At 41.2% G+C, this 20,861-nt stretch overlaps 1 protein-coding gene across 1 annotated transcript in view; it reads right to left on the bottom strand.

Moving 5' to 3' along the window:
* Positions 1-20,861, bottom strand: part of LOC128697097 (roundabout homolog 2) — a 124,234-nt gene that overhangs the window by 99,580 nt on the left and 3,793 nt on the right. Inside the window, exon 3 of the mRNA XM_070095090.1 lies at positions 4,291-4,460. Coding sequence (XP_069951191.1) covers positions 4,291-4,460 — 170 coding nt within the window. The remainder of the gene's footprint in view (positions 1-4,290; positions 4,461-20,861) is intronic.

Raw genomic sequence — 20,861 nt, forward strand, 5'->3', positions numbered from 1 at the left:
TGTCTCTCCTTGTTTCTGTCTCTCCTGGTCTCTGTCTCTCCTGGCCTCTGCCTCTCCTGGCCTCTGTCTCTCCTGGCCTCTGTCTCTCCTGGCCTCTGTCTCTCCTGGTCTCTGTCTCTCCTGGCCTCTGTCTCTCCTGGTCTCTGTCTCTCCTGGCCTCTGTCTCTCCTGGCCTCTGTCTCTCCTGGCCTCTGCCTCTCCTGGCCTCTGTCTCTCCTGGCCTCTGTCTGTCCTGGCCTCTGTCTTCCCTGGTCTCTGTCTCTCCTGGCCTCTGTCTCTCCTGGTCTGTCTCTCCTGGCCTCTGTCTCTCCTGGCCTCTGTCTCTCCTGGTCTCTGTCTCTCATGGTATCTGTCTCTACTGGCCTCTGTCTCTCCTGGCCTCTGTCTCTCCTGGCCTCTGTCTCCCCTGGTCTCTGTCTCTCCTGGTCTCTGTCTCTCCTGGCCTCTGTCTCTCCTGGTCTCTGTATTCCCTGGTCTCTGTCTCTCCTGGCCTCTGTCTCTCCTGGTCTCTGTCTCTCCTGGCCTCTGTCTCTCCTGGTCTCTGTATTCCCTGGTCTCTGTCTCTCCTGGCCTCTGTCTCTCCTGGCCTATGTCTCTCCTGGTCTCTGTCTCTCCTGGCCTATGTCTCTCCTACTCTCTGTATTCCCTGGTCTCTGTCTCTCCTGGCCTCTGTCTCTCCTGGCCTCGGTGTCTCCTGGCCTATGTCTCTCCTGGTCTCTGTCTCTCCTGGCCTCTGTCTCTCCTGGCCTGTGTCTCTCCTGGCCTCTGTCTCTCCTGGCCTCTTTCTCTCCTGGTCTCTGTCTCTCCTGGCATCTGTCTCTCCTGGTCTCTGTATTCCCTTGTCTCTGCCTCTCCTGGTCTCTGTCTCTCCTGGCCTCTGTCTCTCCTGGTCTCTGTATTCCCTGGTCTCTGTCTCTCCTGGTCTCTGTCTCTCCTGGCCTCTGTCTCTCCTTGTCTCCGTCTCTCCTGGTCTCCGTCTCTCCTGGGTTCTGTCTATCCTAGTCTCTGTCTCTCCTGTCCTATGTCTCTCCTGGTCTCTGTCTCTCCTGGTCTCTGTCTCTCCTGGTCTCCGTCTCTCCTGGTCTCCGTCTCCCCTGGGTTCTCTCTATCCTAGTCTCTGTCTCTCCTGGTCTCTGTCTCTCCTGGCCTCTGTCTCTCCTGGTCTCTGTCTCTCCTGGTCTCTATCTCTCCTGGTCTCTGTCTCTCCTGGCCTCTGTCTCTCCTGGTCTCTGTCTCTCCTGGTCTCTATCTCTCCTGGTCTCTGTCTCTCCTGGTCTCTGTCTCTCCTGGTCTCTATCTCTCCTGGTCTCAATCTCTCCTGGTCTCCGTCTCTCCTGGGTTCTGTCTCTCCTGGTCTCTGTCTCTCCTGGTCTCTGTCCCTCCTGGTCTTTGTCGCTCCTGGCCTCTGTCTCTCCTGGTATCTGTATCTCCTGGCCTCTGTCTCTTCTGGTCTCTGTCTCTCCTGGCTTCTGTCTATCCTGGCTTGTCAGTCCCTCTGTCTCTCAGACTGTCTCTCCTGGTCTCTGTCCCTCCAGGTCTTTGTCTCTCCTGGCTTCTGTCTCTCCTGGTCTCTGTCTCTCCTGGTCTCTGCCTCTCCTGGTCTATGTCTATCCTGGCCTCTGTCTATCTTGGCTTCTGTCACTCCCCTCCTCTGTCTCTCAGACTGTCTCTCCTGGCTTCTATCTCTCCTGGTCTCTGTCTCTCCTGGTCTCTGTTCCTCCTGGTCTTTGTCTCTCCTGGCCTCTGTTTCCCCTGGCCTCTGTCTCTCCTGGACTCTTGACCCTCCTGGTTTCTGTCTCTCCTGGTCTCTGTCTCTCCTGGCTTTTGTCTCTCCTGGTCTCTGTCCCTCCTGGCCTCTGTCTCTCCTGGTCTTTGTCTCTCCTGATCTCTGTCTCTCTTGGACTCTGTCTCTCTTGGACTGTCTCTCTTAGACTCTGTCTCTCTCTTTTACTCTGTCTCTTTTAGACTCTGTCTCTCTTGGCCTCTGTCTCTCCCGGCCTCTGCCTCTCCTGGCCTCTCTCTTGGACTCTGTCTCTCTCGGAGTGTCTCTCTTGGACTCTGTCTATCCTGGCTTCTGTCTCTCCTGGCCTGTCTCTCCTGGCCTCTGTATCTCCTGGACTCTGTCTCTCCTGGCCTTTATCTCTCCTGAACTCTGTATCTCCTGGCCTCGGTCTCTCCTGGCCTCTGTTTCTCCTGGTCTCTGTCTCCCCTGGCCTCCGTCTCTCCTGAACTATGTCTCTCCTGGCCTCTGTCTCTCCTCGACTATGTCTCTCCTGGCCTCTGTCTCTCCTGGCCTGTCTCTTCTGGCCTCTGTCTCTCCTGGACTATGTCTCTCCCGGCCTCTGTCTCTCCTGGCCTCTATCTCTCCTGGACTAGGATTTTTCTGGACTCTCTCCTGGACTGTCTCTTTCCTGGACTCTCTCTCTCCTGGACTATGTCTCTCCTGGCCTCTGTCTCTCCTGGACTATGTCTCTCCTGGATTATGTGTCCCATGGACTCTCTCCTGGCTTTTGTCTCTCCTGGACTGTGTCTCTCGGACTATGTCTCTTTTGGACTATGTCTCTCCTGGACTCTCTCTCTCCTGCCCTCCGTCTCACCTGGACTATATCTCTTCTGGCCTCTCTCTCTCTCTCTCTCTCTCTCTCTCTCTCTCTCTCTCTCTCTCTCTCTCTCTCTCTCTCTCTCCTGGACTATGTCTCTTCTGGACTTTGTCTCTCCTGGACTATGTCTCTCCTGGACTATGTCACTCGTGGATTATGTCTCTCCTGGCCTCTGTCGCTTCTGGACTCTCTCTCTTGGCCTCTGTCTCTTCTGGACTATGTCTCTCCTGGACTCTCTCTCTCCTAGTCTCTGTCTCTCCTGGACAATGTCTCTCCTGAACTCTGTCTCTCCTAGTCTCTGTCTCTCCTGGACTATGTCTCTTCTGGCCTGTCTCTCTCTCTTGGACTATGTCTCTCCTGGCCTCTGTCTCTTTTGGCCTCTGTCTCTTCTGGACTATGTCTCTCCTGGACTCTGTCTCTCCTAGTCTCTGTCTCTCCTGGACTCTGTCTCTCCTAGTCTCTGCCTCTCCTGGACTCTGTCTCTTAGTCTCTGTCTCTCCTGGATTATGTCTCTCCTGGCCTGTGTCTCTCCTGGATTATGTCTCTCCTGGATTATCCCTTTCCTGGACTATGTCTCTCCTGGCCTCTATCTTTCCTGGACTCTGTCTCTTATGGGCTATGTCTTTCCTGGCCTCTGTCTCTCCTAGACTATGCCTCTCCTGGACTATGTCTCTCCTGGCCTCTGTCTCACCTGGCCTCTATCTCTCCTGGTCTCTCTCTCCTGGACTATGTCTCTCCTTGTGTCTTTCTCTCCTGGCGTCTGTCTCTCCTGGTCTCTTTCTCTCCTGACCTCTGTCTCTCTTGAAATTTATCTCTTAAGGACTCTCTTTTGAACTGTCTTACCTGACATCTGTCTTTTCTGATCTCTTTTGCTCCTGTCCTCTGTTTCCCTTGAACTTTGTCTCTCCCGGTCTCTGTCTTTCCAGTATTCATTCAGTTTGTGTTCATTATCTTCTATTTCTCTAGCATGTGTTTCCTTCCATACTTCAGTCTAGCATCCTTGAAGCCTGTGATTCTTTGTCTTCCTGTGTAGCGGGAGCGTCTCTCTCTTCCTAGTTTACATCTTCTCTTCCTTTTTCTTACTGGTACGTGTTCCCTCATCATATATTTTTCTTCAGTAGATATTTTTCATCTCCATACATATTTTTGTCAATATATATTTTTCCCCTCAATAGGTATTTTTCCCACTCAATAGATATTTTCACCTCAATAGATATTTTCCATCAATAGATATTTTTCCTTCAATAAATATTTCCCCTGACATAAGACTTTTCTTTATCAACTCTGTATTATTAAAATACCCTATCACAAAACTATTTTCCCCTCACCCCTCACAACCCCCCCCCTTCCCCTCACCACAGACCATCTCCTCCCCCACCCACATCTTCCTCCCCACCACCACCAACAATGGTTGATGAAATTCTCTCCGCCTCTGGTATTTCCTCACCATCACTAAGTCATTTAAAAAAAAACAGATAATTGAGTTTTATTTAGGTTTTGGCCATTTAAACCAACTTGAAAAAAATGTGTTTTATTGGGCACTGTATATATATATATATATATATATATATATATATATATATATATATATATATATATATATATATATATACTATATATATAATGAGTTTTTGGAACTGAAGGTAGGTAGGTACTGTGGTACCTGCGTTACCTATGAAGTGTGCCTTACCTGCTATCTCGAGCGTTGCGTTGTTGGAAGTAACGGTGCCAACCTCGTTACTGGCCTGGCACCAGTACACCCCGGCATCATCTTCCTTCTTGCCGTGTACCACACGCAGGAAGAACAGTGACCCCGTGGGCAGTAGTACCCGCTGTGACTTGGGGTCACCAGGTGAAGTTCTGCAAAGTCACAAGAGTCAGGGTCAACATGGAGAGTCAGATAATAGTCAGAGTCAACATGGAGAGTCAGATAATAGTCAGGGTCAACATGCAGAGTCAGATAATAGTCAGAGTCAACATGGAGAGTCAGATAATAGTCAGGGTCAACATGGAGAGTCAGATAATAGTCAGAGTCAACATGGAGAGTCAGATAATAGTCAGAGTCAACATGGAGAGTCAGATAATAGTCAGAGTCAACATGGAGAGTCAGATAATAGTCAGGGTCAACATGGAGAGTCAGATAATAGTCAGAGTCAACATGGAGAGTCAGATAATAGTCAGGGTCAACATGGAGAGTCAGATAATAGTCAGAGTCAACATGGAGAGTCAGATAATAGTCAGAGTCAACATGGAGAGTCAGATAATAGTCAGGGTCAACATAGAGAGTCAGATAATAGTCAGAGTCAACATGGAGAGTCAGATAATAGTCAGAGTCAACATGGAGAGTCAGATAATAGTCAGTCAACATAGAGAGTCAGATAATAGTCAGAGTCAACATGGAGAGTCAGTTAATAGTCAGAGTCAACATGGAGAGTCAGATAATAGTCAGAGTCAACATAGAGAGTCAGGTAATAGTCAGAGTCAACATGGAGAGTCAGATAATAGTCAGAGTCAACATAGAGAGTCAGATAATAGTCAGAGTCAACATGGAGAGTCAGATAATAGTCAGAGTCAACATGGAGAGTCAGATAATAGTCAGAGTCAACATGGAGAGTCAGATAATAGTCAGAGTCAACACAGAGAGTCAGATAATAGTCAGAGTCAACATGGAGAGTCAGATAATAGTCAGGGTCAACATGGAGAGTCAGATAATAGTCAGAGTCAACATAGAGAGTCAGATAATAGTCAGAGTCAACATGGAGAGTCAGATAATAGTCAGAGTCAACATGGAGAGTCAGATAATAGTCAGAGTCAACATAGAGAGTCAGATAATAGTCAGAGTCAACATGGAGAGTCAGATAATAGTCAGAGTCAACATAGAGAGTCAGATAATAGTCAGAGTCAACATGGACAGTCAGATAATAGTCAGAGTCAACATGGAGAGTCAGATAATAGTCAGAGTCAACATAGAGAGTCAGATAATAGTCAGAGTCAACATAGAGAGTCAGATAATAGTCAGAGTCAACATAGAGAGTCAGATAATAGTCAGAGTCAACATGGAGAGCCAGATAATAGTCAGAGTCAACATGGAGAGTCAGATAATAGTCAGAGTCAACATAGAGAGTCAGATAATAGTCAGAGTCAACATAGAGAGTCAGATAATAGTCAGAGTCAACATAGAGAGTCAGATAATAGTCAGAGTCAACATAGAGAGTCAGATAATAGTCTGAGTCAACATAGAGAGTCAGATAATAGTCAGGGTCAACATGGAGAGTCAGATAATAGTCAGGGTCAACATGGAGAGTCAGATAATAGTCAGAGTCAACATGGAGAGTCAGATAATAGTCAGAGTCAACATAGAGAGTCAGATAATAGTCAAAGTCAACATAGAGAGTCAGAAAATAGTCAGAGTCAACATAGAGAGTCAGATAATAGTCAGAGTCAACATGGAGAGTCAGATAATAGTCAGAGTCAACATGGAGAGTCAGATAATAGTCAGAGTCAACATGGAGAGTCAGATAATAGTCAGAGTCAACATGGAGAGTCAGATAATAGTCAGAGTCGACATGGAGAGTCAGATAATAGTCAGGGTCAACATGGAGAGTCAGATAATAGTCAGAGTCAACATGGAGAGTCAGATAATAGTCAGAGTCAACACAGAGAGTCAGATAATAGTCAGAGTCAACATGGAGAGTCAGATAATAGTCAGGGTCAACATGGAGAGTCAGATAATAGTCAGAGTCAACATAGAGAGTCAGATAATAGTCAGAGTCAACATGGAGAGTCAGATAATAGTCAGAGTCAACATGGAGAGTCAGATAATAGTCAGAGTCAACATAGAGAGTCAGATAATAGTCAGATTCAACATGGAGAGTCAGATAATAGTCAGGGTCAACATGGAGAGTCAGATAATAGTCAGAGTCAACATGGAGAGTCAGATAATAGTCAGAGTCAACATAGAGAGTCAGATAATAGTCAAAGTCAACATAGAGAGTCAGAAAATAGTCAGAGTCAACATAGAGAGTCAGATAATAGTCAGAGTCAACATGGAGAGTCAGATAATAGTCAGAGTCAACATGGAGAGTCAGATAATAGTCAGAGTCAACATGGAGAGTCAGATAATAGTCAGAGTCAACATGGAGAGTCAGATAATAGTCAGAGTCGACATGGAGAGTCAGATAATAGTCAGGGTCAACATGGAGAGTCAGATAATAGTCAGAGTCAACATGGAGAGTCAGATAATAGTCAGAGTCAACACAGAGAGTCAGATAATAGTCAGAGTCAACATGGAGAGTCAGATAATAGTCAGGGTCAACATGGAGAGTCAGATAATAGTCAGAGTCAACATAGAGAGTCAGATAATAGTCAGAGTCAACATGGAGAGTCAGATAATAGTCAGAGTCAACATGGAGAGTCAGATAATAGTCAGAGTCAACATAGAGAGTCAGATAATAGTCAGAGTCAACATGGAGAGTCAGATAATAGTCAGAGTCAACATAGAGAGTCAGATAATAGTCAGAGTCAACATGGACAGTCAGATAATAGTCAGAGTCAACATGGAGAGTCAGATAATAGTCAGAGTCAACATAGAGAGTCAGATAATAGTCAGAGTCAACATAGAGAGTCAGATAATAGTCAGAGTCAACATAGAGAGTCAGATAATAGTCAGAGTCAACATGGAGAGCCAGATAATAGTCAGAGTCAACATGGAGAGTCAGATAATAGTCAGAGTCAACACAGAGAGTCAGATAATAGTCAGAGTCAACATAGAGAGTCAGATAATAGTCAGAGTCAACATAGAGAGTCAGATAATAGTCAGAGTCAACATAGAGAGTCAGATAATAGTCTGAGTCAACATAGAGAGTCAGATAATAGTCAGGGTCAACATGGAGAGTCAGATAATAGTCAGGGTCAACATGGAGAGTCAGATAATAGTCAGAGTCAACATGGAGAGTCAGATAATAGTCAGAGTCAACATAGAGAGTCAGATAATAGTCAAAGTCAACATAGAGAGTCAGAAAATAGTCAGAGTCAACATAGAGAGTCAGATAATAGTCAGAGTCAACATGGAGAGTCAGATAATAGTCAGAGTCAACATGGAGAGTCAGATAATAGTCAGAGTCAACATGGAGAGTCAGATAATAGTCAGAGTCAACATGGAGAGTCAGATAATAGTCAGAGTCGACATGGAGAGTCAGATAATAGTCAGGGTCAACATGGAGAGTCAGATAATAGTCAGAGTCAACATGGAGAGTCAGATAATAGTCAGAGTCAACATGGAGAGTCAGATAATAGTCAGAGTCAACATGGAGAGTCAGATAATAGTCAGGGTCAACATGGAGAGTGAGATAATGGTCAGAGTCAACATGGAGAGTCAGATAATAGTCAGAGTCAACATGGAGAGTCAGATAATAGTCAGAGTCAACATGGAGAGTCAGATAATAGTCAGAGTCAACATGGAGAGTCAGATAATAGTCAGAGTCAACATGGAGAGTCAGATAATAGTCAGAGTCAACATGGAGAGTCAGATAATAGTCAGAGTCAACATAGAGAGTCAGATAATAGTCAGAGTCAACATGGAGAGTCAGATAATAGTCAGAGTCAACATGGAGAGTCAGATAATAGTCAGAGTCAACATAGAGAGTCAGATAATAGTCAGAGTCAACATAGAGAGTCAGATAATAGTCAGAGTCAACATAGAGAGTCAGATAATAGTCAGAGTCAACATGGAGAGTCAGATAATAGTCAGAGTCAACATGGAGAGTCAGATAATAGTCAGAGTCAACATGGAGAGTCAGATAATAGTCAGAGTCAACATAGAGAGTCAGATAATAGTCAGAGTCAACATAGAGAGTCAGATAATAGTCAGAGTCAACATAGAGAGTCAGATAATAGTCAGAGTCAACATGGAGAGTCAGATAATAGTCAGAGTCAACATAGAGAGTCAGATAATAGTCAGAGTCAACATAGAGAGTCAGATAATAGTCAGAGTCAACATAGAGAGTCAGTTAATAGTCAGAGTCAACATGGAGAGTCAGATAATAGTCAGAGTCAACATAGAGAGTCAGATAATAGTCAGAGTCAACATGGAGAGTCAGATAATAGTCAGAGTCAACATAGAGAGTCAGATAATAGTCAGAGTCAACATAGAGAGTCAGATAATAGTCAGAGTCAACATAGAGAGTCAGATAATAGTCAGAGTCAACATGGAGAGTCAGATAATAGTCAGAGTCAACATGGAGAGTCAGATAATAGTCAGAGTCAACATGGAGAGTCAGATAATAGTCAGAGTCAACATGGAGAGTCAGATAATAGTCAGAGTCAACATGGAGAGTCAGATAATAGTCAGAGTCAATATGGAGAGTCAGATAATAGTCAGAGTCAACACAGAGAGTCAGATAATAGTCAGAGTCAACATGGAGAGTCAGATAATAGTCAGAGTCAACATGGAGAGTCAGATAATAGTCAGAGTCAACATGGAGAGTCAGATAATAGTCAGAGTCAACATGGAGAGTCAGATAATAGTCAGAGTCAACATGGAGAGTCAGATAATAGTCAGGGTCAACATGGAGAGTCAGATAATAGTCAGAGTCAACATAGAGAGTCAGATAATAGTCAGAGTCAACATGGAGAGTCAGATAATAGTCAGAGTCAACATGGAGAGTCAGATAATAGTCAGAGTCAACATAGAGAGTCAGATAATAGTCAGAGTCAACATGGAGAGTCAGATAATAGTCAGGGTCAACATGGAGAGTCAGATAATAGTCAGGGTCAACATAGAGAGTCAGATAATAGTCAGAGTCAACATAGAGAGTCAGATAATACTCAGAGTCAACATAGAGAGTCAGATAATAGTCAGAGTCAACATGGAGAGTCAGATAATAGAGTCAACATGGAGAGTCAGATAATACTCAGTCAACATGGAGAGTCAGATAATAGTCAGAGTCAACATAGAGAGTCAGATAATAGTCAGAGTCAACATAGAGAGTCAGATAATAGTCAGAGTCAACATAGAGAGTCAGATAATAGTCAGAGTCAACATGGAGAGTCAGATAATAGTCAGAGTCAACATGGAGAGTCAGATAATAGTCAGAGTCAACATAGAGAGTCAGATAATAGTCAGAGTCAACATAGAGAGTCAGATAAGAGTCAGAGTCAACATAGAGAGTCAGATAATAGTCAGAGTCAACATAGAGAGTCAGATAATGTCAGGGTAAACATGGAGAGTCAGATAATAGTCAGGGTCAACATGGAGAGTCAGATAATAGTCAGAGTCAACATGGAGAGTCAGATAATAGTCAGAGTCAACATAGAGAGTCAGATAATAGTCAGAGTCAACATGGAGAGTCAGATAACAGTCAGAGTCAACTTGGAGAGTCAGATAATAGTCAGAGTCAACATGGAGAGTCAGATAATAGTCAGAGTCAACATGGAGAGTCAGATAATAGTCAGAGTCAACATAGAGAGTCAGATAATAGTCAGAGTCAACATAGAGTGTCAGATAATAGTCAGGGTCAACATGGAGAGTCAGATAATAGTCAGGGTCAACATGGAGAGTCAGATAATAGTCAGAGTCAACATGGAGAGTCAGATAATAGTCAGGGTCAACATGGAGAGTCAGATAATAGTCAGTCAACATGGAGAATCAGATAATAGTCAGAGTCAACATAGAGAGTCAGATCATAGTCAGAGTCAACATGGAGAGTCAGATAATAGTCAGAGTCAACATGGAGAGTCAGATAATAGTCAGAGTCAACATGGAGAGTCAGATAATAGTCAGAGTCAACATGGAGAGTCAGATAATAGTCAGAGTCAACATAGAGAGTCAGATAATAGTCAGAGTCAACATGGACAGTCAGATAATAGTCAGAGTCAACATAGAGAGTCAGATAATAGTCAGAGTCAACATAGAGAGTCAGATAATAGTCAGGGTCAACATGGAGAGTCAGATAATAGTCAGGGTCAACATGGAGAGTCAGATAATAGTCAGAGTCTACATGGAGAGTCAGATAATAGAGTCAACATGGAGAGTTAGATAATAGTCAGAGTCAACATGGAGAGTCAGATAATAGTCAGAGTCAACATGGAGAGTCAGATAATAGTCAGAGTCAACATAGAGAGTCAGATAATAGTCAGAGTCAACATGGAGAGTCAGATAATAGTCAGAGTCAACATAGAGAGTCAGATAATAGTCAGAGTCAACATGGAGAGTCAGATAATAGTCAGAGTCTACATGGAGAGTCAGATAATAGTCAGAGTCAACATGGAGAGTCAGATAATAGTCAGAGTCAACATAGAGAGTCAGATAATAGTCAGAGTCAACATAGAGAGTCAGATAATAGTCAGAGTCAACATGGAGAGTCAGATAATAGTCAGAGTCAACATGGAGAGTCAGATAATAGTCAGAGTCAACATAGAGAGTCAGATAATAGTCAGAGTCAACATGGAGAGTCAGATAATAGTCAGAGTCAACATGGAGAGTCAGATAATAGTCAGAGTCAACATGGAGAGTCAGATAATAGTCAGAGTCAACATGGAGAGTCAGATAATAGTCAGGGTCAACATGGAGAGTCAGATAATAGTCAGAGTCAACATGGAGAGTCAGATAATAGTCAGAGTCAACATGGAGAGTCAGATAATAGTCAGAGTCAACATAGAGAGTCAGATAATAGTCAGAGTCAACATGGAGAGTCAGATAATAGTCAGAGTCAACATGGAGAGTCAGATAATAGTCAGAGTCAACATAGAGAGTCAGATAATAGTCAGAGTCAACATGGAGAGTCAGATAATAGTCAGAGTCAACATGGAGAGTCAGATAATAGTCAGAGTCAACATGGAGAGTCAGATAATAGTCAGAGTCAACATGGAGAGTCAGATAATAGTCAGGGTCAACATGGAGAGTCAGATAATAGTCAGAGTCAACATGGAGAGTCAGATAATAGTCAGAGTCAACATGGAGAGTCAGATAATAGTCAGAGTCAACATGGAGAGTCAGATAATAGTCAGGGTCAACATGGAGAGTCAGATAATAGTCAGAGTCAACATAGAGAGTCAGATAATAGTCAGAGTCAACATGGAGAGTCAGATAATAGTCAGAGTCAACATGGAGAGTCAGATAATAGTCAGAGTCAACATGGAGAGTCATGTAAAGTCAAACAAAAAAAGTTGTTCAAAATAAGTAAAGTTGAAAACTTAAAAACTCTAAAAAAAATAAAAATTTAAAATCTTTTACAAAATAACTAAAAAATATTTATAATGGAAGGTTGTGACAGTGCGTTCGAACCCGCTTATGTGAGGAAGGTTGTGACATTGTGTTCGACCCACCTTATGTGAGGAAGGTTGTGACATTGTGTTCGACCCACCTTATGTGAGGAAGGTTGTGACATTGTGTTCGACCCACCTTATGTGAGGAAGGTTGTGACATTGTGTTCGACCCACCTTATGTGAGGAAGGTTGTGACATTGTGTTCGACCCCCCTTATGTGAGGAAGGTTGTGACATTGTGTTCGACCCACCTTATGTGAGGAAGGTTGTGACATTGTGTTCGACCCCCCTTATGTGAGGAAGGTTGTGACATTGTGTTCGACCCACCTTATGTGAGGAAGGTTATGACATTGTGTTCGACCCCCCTTATGTGAGGAAGGTTGTGACATTGTGTTCGACCCCCCTTATGTGAGGAAGGTTGTGACATTGTGTTCGACCCCCCTTATGTGAGGAAGGTTGTGACATTGTGTTCGACCCCCCTTATGTGAGGAAGGTTGTGACATTGTGTTCGACCCCCCTTATGTGAGGAAGGTTGTGACAGTGTGTTTGACCCCCTTATGTGAGGAGGGTTGTGACAGTGCGTTCGACCCCCCTTATGTGAGGAAGGTTATGACATTGTGTTCGACCCCCCTTATGTGAGGAAGGTTATGACATTGTGTTCGACCCCCCTTATGTGAGGAAGGTTGTGACGGTGTGTTTGACCCCCTTATGTGAGGAGGGTTGTGACAGTGTGTTCGACCCCCCTTATGTGAGGAAGGTTGTGACAGTGTGTTCGACCCACCTTATGTGAGGAAGGTTGTGACAGTGTGTTCGACCCCCTTATGTGAGGAAGGTTGTGACAGTGTGTTCGACCCCCTTATGTGAGGAAGGTTGTGACAGTGTGTTCGACCCCCCTTATGTGAGGAAGGTTGTGACAGTGTTCGACCCACCTTATGTGAGGAAGGTTGTGACAGTGTGTTCGACCCCCTTATGTGAGGAAGGTTGTGACAGTGTGTTCGACCCCCTTATGTGAGGAAGGTTGTGACAGTGTGTTCGACCCCCTTATGTGAGGAAGGTTGTGACAGTGTGTTCGACCCCCTTATGTGAGGAAGGTTGTGACAGTGTGTTCGACCCCCTTATGTGAGGAAGGTTGTGACAGTGTGTTCGACCCCCTTATGTGAGGAAGGTTGTGACAGTGTGTTCGACCCCCTTATGTGAGGAAGGTTGTGACAGTGTGTTCGACCCCCTTATGTGAGGAAGGTTGTGACAGTGTGTTCGACCCCCCTTATGTGAGGAAGGTTGTGACAGTGTGTTCGATCCCCCTTATGTGAGGAAGGTTGTGACAGTGTGTTCGACCCCCTTATGTGAGGAAGGTTGTGACAGTGTGTTCGACCCCCCTTATGTGAGGAAGGTTGTGACAGTGTGTTCGATCCCCCTTATGTGAGGAAGGTTGTGACAGTGTGTTCGAATCCCCTTACATGAGGAAGGTTGTGACAGTGTGTTCGAACCCCCTTATATGAGGAAGGTTGTGGCAGAGTGTTCGAATCCCCTTATGTGAGGAAGGTTGTGACAGTGTGTTCGAACCCCCTTATGTGAGGAAGGGTGAGACAGTGTGTTCGACCCCCCTTATGTGAGGAAGGATGTGACAGTGTTTGACCTCCCTTATATGAGGAAGGTTGTGGCAGTGTGTTCGAACCCCCTTATATGAGGAAGGTTGTGGCAGAGCGTTCGACCCCCCTTATGTGATGAAGGTTATGACAGTGTGTTCGACCCCTTTATGAGAAGAAGGTTGTGGCTGTTGAACAAGGTGAACACTAGTAACTTAACAAGGTGAACACTAGTAACTCAACAAGGTGAACAATAGTAACTTAACAAAGGGAACACTAGTAACTTAACAAGGTGAACACTAGTAACTTAAAAGGAACACTAGTAACTTAGCAAGGTGAACACCATTAACTTAACAAGGTGAACACTAGTAACTTAACAAGGTGAACACTAGTAACTCAACAAGGTGAACAATAGTAACTTAACAAAGGGAACACTAGTAACTTAACAAGGTGAACACTAGTAACTTAAAAGGAACACTAGTAACTTAGCAAGGTGAACACCATTAACTTAACAAGGTGAACACTAGTAACTTAACAAGGTGAACACTAGTAACTTAACAAAGTGAACACTAGTAACTTAACAAGGTGAGCACTAGCAACTTAGCAAGGTGAACACTAGTAACTTAGCAAGGTGAACACTAGTAACTTAACAAACGGAACATTAGTAACTTAGCAAGGTGAACACTAGTAACTTAACAAGGTGAACACTAGTAACTTAACAAAAGGAACACAAGTAACTTTACAAGATGAACACTAGTAACTTACCAAGGTGAACACTAGTAACTTAACGAGGTGAATACAAGTAACTTAGCAAGGTGAACACAAATAACTTAGCAAGGTGAACACAAGTAACTTAACAAGGTGAACACTAGTAACTTAACAAGGGGAACAATAGCAACTTAGCAAGGTGAACAATAGTAACTTAACAAGGTGAAGACTAGTAACTTAACAAGGGGAACACAAGTAACTTTACGCAGTGAACACTAGCAACTTAGCAAGGTGAACACTAGTAACTTAACAAGGAGAACACAAGTAACTTAACAAGGTAACACAAGTAACTTAACAAGGTGAACACAAGTAATTTATCAAGGAGAACACAAGCAACTTAGCAAGGTGAACACAAGTAACTTAACAAGGCAAACACTAGTAACTTAACAAGGTGAGCACAAGTAACTTAGCAAGGTGAACACTAGTAACTTAACAAGGTGAACACTAGTAACTTAACAAGGTGAACACTAGTAACTGAACAAGGTGAACACAAGCAATTTATCAAGGTGAACACTAGTAGCTTAACAAGGTGAACACTAGTAACTGAACAAGGTGAACACAAGCAATTTATCAAGGTGAACACTAGTAGCTTAGCAAGGTGAACACTAGTAACTTAACAAGGTGAACACAAGTAACTTAACAAGGTGAACACTAGTAATTTAGCAAGGTGAGCACAAGTAACTTAACAAGATGAACACTAGTAACTTAACAAGGTGAACAAAAGGAACTTAGCAAGGTGAACACAAGTAACTTAACAAGGTGAACACTAGTAACTTAACAAGGTGAATAGTAACTTAGCAAGGTGAACACTAGTAACTTAACAAGGTGAACACTAGTAACTTAACAAGGGGAACACGAGTAACTTTACATGGTGAACACTACTAAGTTAGCAAGGTGAATACCAGCAACTTAACAAGGTGAACACAAGTAACTTAACAAGGTGAACACAAGTAACTTAAGTTGAACACTAGCAACTTAACAAGGTGAACACTAATAACTTAACAAGGTGAACACTAGTAACTTAACAAGGTGAACACAAGTAACTTAACAAGGTGAACACTAGTAACTTAAGGTGAACACAAGTAGCTTAAAGTGAACATTAGTAACTTAAGGTGAACACTGGTAACTTTACAAGGTGAACACAAGTAACTTAACAAGGTGAACATTAGTAACTGAAGGTGAAGACTAGTAACTTAAGGTGAAGACAACTTAACAAGGTGAACACTAGTAATTTAAATTGAACACAAGTAACTTAACAAGGTGAACACTAATAACTTAACAAGGTGAACACAAGTAACTTTACAAGGTGAACACAAGTAACTTAACAAGGTGAAGTCTAGTAACTTAACAAGGTGAACGCAAGTAACTTGACAAGGTGAACGCTAGTAACTTAACAAGGTGAACACAAGTAGCTTAACAAGGTGAACATTAGTAACTTAACAAGGTGAAGACTAGTAACATAACAAGGTGAACACAAGTATCTTAAAGTGAACATTAGTAACTTAACAAGGTGAACACTAGTAACTTTACAAGGTGAACACAAGTAATATAATAAGGTGAACACTAGTAACTTAACAAGGTGAACACTAGTAACTTAACAAGGTGAACACTAGTAACTTAACAAGGTGAACACAAGTAACTTAACAAGGCGAACACAAGTAACTTAACAAGGTGAACACTAGTAACTTAACAAGGTGGACACAAGTAACTTAACAAGGTGAATTCTAGTAACTTAAGGTGAACACAAGTACCCTAACAAGGTGAACATAAGTAACTTAACAAGGTGAACACTAGTAACTTACGGTGAACACAAGTACCTTAACAAGGTGAACATTTGTAACTTAACAAGGTGAACACTAGTAACTTAAGGCGAACACAAGTACCTTAACAAGGTGAACACTAGTAAATTAAGGTGAACGCAAGTACCTTAACAAGGTGAACACTAGTAACTTAGGTAGGTGAACACTAGTAACTTACCAAGGTGAACAATAATAACTTAACAAGGTGAACACTTGTAACTTAGCTAGGTGAACACTAGTAACTTAAGGTGAACACAAGTAACTTAACAAGGTGAACACAAGTAACTTAACAAGGTGAACACAAGTAACTTAACAAGGTGAGCACTAGTAACTTAGCAAGGTGAACACAAGTAACTTAACAAGGTGAATACAAGTAACTTAACAAGGTGAACACAAGTAACTTAACAAGGTGAACACTAATAACTTAACAAGGTGAACACTAGCAACTTTACAAAGTGAACACTAGTAACTTAAGGTGAACACTAGTAACTTAACAAGGTGAACACTAGTAACTTAACAAGGTGAACACAAGTAACTTAAGTTGAACACTAGCAACTTAACAAGGTGAACACTAATAACTTAACAAGGTGAACACTAGTAACTTAACAAGGTGAACACAAGTAACTTAACAAGGCGAACACAATTAACTTAACAAGGTGAACACTAGTAACGTAGCAAGATTAACAATAGTAACTTAACAAGGAGAACACTAGTAAGTTAACAAGGTGAATACTAGTAACTGAACAAGGTGAACGCTAGTAACTTAACAAGGTGAACACTAGTAACTTAGCAAGGTGAACACTAGTAACTTAACAAGTTGAACACTAGTAACTTAACAAGGTGAACACTAGTAACTTAACAAGTTGAACACAAGTAACTTAACAAGGTGAACACTATTAACTTAAGGTGAACAATAATAACTTAACAAGGTGAACACTAGTAACTTAACAAGGTGAACACTAGTAACTTAACAAGTTGAACACAAGTAACTTAACAAGGTGAACACTATTAACTTAAGGTGAACAATAATAACTTAACAAGGTGAACACTAGTAACTTAACAAGGCGAACACAATTAACTTAACAAGGTGAACACTAGTAACGTAGCAAGATTAACAATAGTAACTTAACAAGGGGAACACTAGTAACTTAACAAGGTGAACACAAGTAACTTAGCAAGGTGAGCACAAGTAACTTAACAAGGCGAACACTAGTAACTTAACAAGGTGAGCACAAGTAACTTAACATGGTGAACACAAGTATCTTAACAAGGTGAGCACAAGTAACTTAACATGGTGAACACAAGTAATTTAACAAGGTGAACACAAATAACTTAGCAAGGAGAACACAAGTAACTTAACAAGGTGAACACTAGTAACTTAACAATGTGAACACTAGTAACTTAACAAGGTCAGCACTAGTAACTTATGAAGGTGAACATAAGTAACTTAAGTAGAACACTAGTAACTTAACAAGGTGAACATTAATAACTTAACAAGGTGGACACAAGCAACTTTACAAGTTGAACACAAGTAACTTAATAAGGCGAACAAAAGTAACTTAACAGGGTGAAGACTAGTAACTTAACAATTTGAACACAAGTAACTTAACAAGGTGAAGACTAGTAATTTAACAAGGTGAACACAAGTAACTTAACATGGTGAACACAAGTAACTTAACAAGGTGAACGCTAGTAACTTAACAAGGTGAACACAAGTAACTTAACAAGGTGAACATTAGTAACTTAGCAAGGTGAAGACTAGTAACTTAACAAGGTGAACACAAGTAACTTAACAAGGTGAATATTAGTAACTTAGCAAGGTGAAGACTAGTAACTTAAGGTGAACACAAGTAACTTAACAAGGTGAACATTAGTAACTTAACAAGGTGAACACTAGTAACTTAACAAGGTGAACACTAGTAACTTAACAAGGTGAACACTAGTAACTTAAAAAGGTGAACACTAATAACAAGATGAACACTAGTAACTTAGCAAGGTGAACACTAGTAACTTAACAACGTAAACACAAGTAACTTAGCAAGGTGAACACAAGTAACTTAACAAGATGAACACTAGTAACTTAACAAGGTGAACAATAGTAACGTAGCAAGGTGAACACTAGTAACTTAACAAGGGGAACACAAGTAACTTTACATAGTGAACACTAGTAACTTAGCAATGTGAACACTAGTAACTTAACAAGGTGAACACAAGTAACTTAACAAGGTGAAGACTAGTAACTTAACAATTTGAACACAAGTAACTTAACAAGGTGAAGACTAGTAATTTAACAAGGTGAACACAAGTAACTTAACAAGGTAAACACAAGTAACTTAACAAGGTGAACACAAGTAATTTATCAAGGTGAACACAAGTAACTTAGGAAGGTGAACACAAGTAACTTCACAAGGCGAACATTAGTAACTTAACAAGGTGAACACAAGTAACTTAACAAGTTGAACACAAATACCTTAGCAAGGTGAAAACAAGTAACTTAACAAGGTGAACACTAGTAACTTAACAAGGTGAACACTAATAACTTAACAAAGTGAACACAAGTAACTTTACAAGGTGAACCCAAGTAACTTAACAAGGTGAAGTCTAGTAACTTAACAAGGTGAACGCAAGTAACTTGACAAGGTGAACGCTAGTAACTTAACAAGGTGAACACAAGTAGCTTAACAAGGTGAACATTAGTAACTTAACAAGGTGAACACTAGTAACTTTACAAGGTGAACACAAGTAATATAATAAGGTGAACACTAGTAACTTAACAAGGTGAACACTAGTAACTTAACAAGGTGAACACTAATAACTTAACAAGGCGAACACTAGTAACTTAGCAACGTGAACACTAGTAACTTAACAAGGTGAACACTAGTAACTTAACAAGGTGAACACAAGTAACTTAACAAGGCGAACACAAGTAACTTAACAAGGTGAACACTAGTAACTTAACAAGGTGAACACAAGTAACTTAACAAGGTGAACTCTAGTAAACTTAAGGTGAACACAAGTACCCTAACAAGGTGAACATAAGTAACTTAACAAGGTGAACACTAGTAACTTACGGTGAACACAAGTACCTTAACAAGGTGAACATTTGTAACTTAACAAGGTGAACACTAGTAACTTAAGGTGAACACAAGTACCTTAACAAGGTGAACACTAGTAAATTAAGGTGAACGCAAGTACCTTAACAAGGTGAACACTAGTAACTTAGGTAGGTGAACACTAGTAACTTACCAAGGTGAACAATAATAACTTAACAAGGTGAACACTTGTAACTTAGCTAGGTGAACACTAGTAACTTAAGGTGAACACAAGTAACTTAACAAGGTGAACACAAGTAACTTAACAAGGTGAACACAAGTAACTTAACAAGGTGAACACTAGTAACTTAGCAAGGTGAACACAAGTAACTTAACAAGGTGAATACAAGTAACTTAACAAGGTGAACACAAGTACCTTAACAAGGTGAACACTAATAACTTAACAAGGTGAACACTAGCAACTTTACAAAGTGAACACAAGTAACTTAAGTTGAACACTAGTAACTTAACAAGGTGAACACTAGTAACTTAACAAGGTGAACACTAGTAACTTAACAAGGTGAACACAAGTAACTTAAGTTGAACACTAGCAACTTAACAAGGTGAACACTAATAACTTAACAAGGTGAACACTAGTAACTTAACAAGGTGAACACAAGTAACTTAACAAGGTGAACACTAGTAACTTAAGGTGAACACAAGTAGCTTAAAGTGAACATTAGTAACTTAAGGTGAACACTGGTAACTTTACAAGGTGAACACAAGTAACTTAACAAGGTGAACATTAGTAACTGAAGGTGAAGACTAGTAACTTAAGGTGAAGACAACTTAACACGGTGAACACTAGTAATTTAAATTGAACACAAGTAACTTAACAAGGTGAACACTAATAACTTAACAAGGTGAACACAAGTAACTTTACAAGGTGAACACAAGTAACTTAACAAGGTGAAGTCTAGTAACTTAACAAGGTGAACGCAAGTAACTTGACAAGGTGAACGCTAGTAACTTAGCAAGGTGAACACAAGTAACTTAACAAGGTGAATACAAGTAACTTAACAAGGTGAACACAAGTACCTTAACAAGGTGAACACTAATAACTTAACAAGGTGAACACTAGCAACTTTACAAAGTGAACACAAGTAACTTAAGTTGAACACTAGTAACTTAACAAGGTGAACACTAGTAACTTAACAAGGTGAACACTAGTAACTTAACAAGGTGAACACAAGTAACTTAAGTTGAACACTAGCAACTTAACAAGGTGAACACTAATAACTTAAGGTGAACACTAGTAACTTAACAAGGTGAACACAAGTAACTTAACAAGGTGAACACTAGTAACTTAAGGTGAACACAAGTAGCTTAAAGTGAACATTAGTAACTTAAGGTGAACACTGGTAACTTTACAAGGTGAACACAAGTAACTTAACAAGGTGAACATTAGTAACTGAAGGTGAAGACTAGTAACTTAAGGTGAAGACAACTTAACAAGGTGAACACTAGTAATTTAAATTGAACACAAGTAACTTAACAAGGTGAACACTAATAACTTAACAAGGTGAACACAAGTAACTTTACAAGGTGAACACAAGTAACTTAACAAGGTGAAGTCTAGTAACTTAACAAGGTGAACGCAAGTAACTTGACAAGGTGAACGCTAGTAACTTAACAAGGTGAACACAAGTAGCTTAACAAGGTGAACATTAGTAACTTAACAAGGTGAAGACTAGTAACATAACAAGGTGAACACAAGTATCTTAAAGTGAACATTAGTAACTTAACAAGGTGA

The sequence above is a fragment of the Cherax quadricarinatus genome, chromosome 49, assembly GCF_038502225.1.
Source record: "Cherax quadricarinatus isolate ZL_2023a chromosome 49, ASM3850222v1, whole genome shotgun sequence".
NCBI lineage: Eukaryota > Metazoa > Arthropoda > Malacostraca > Decapoda > Parastacidae > Cherax > Cherax quadricarinatus.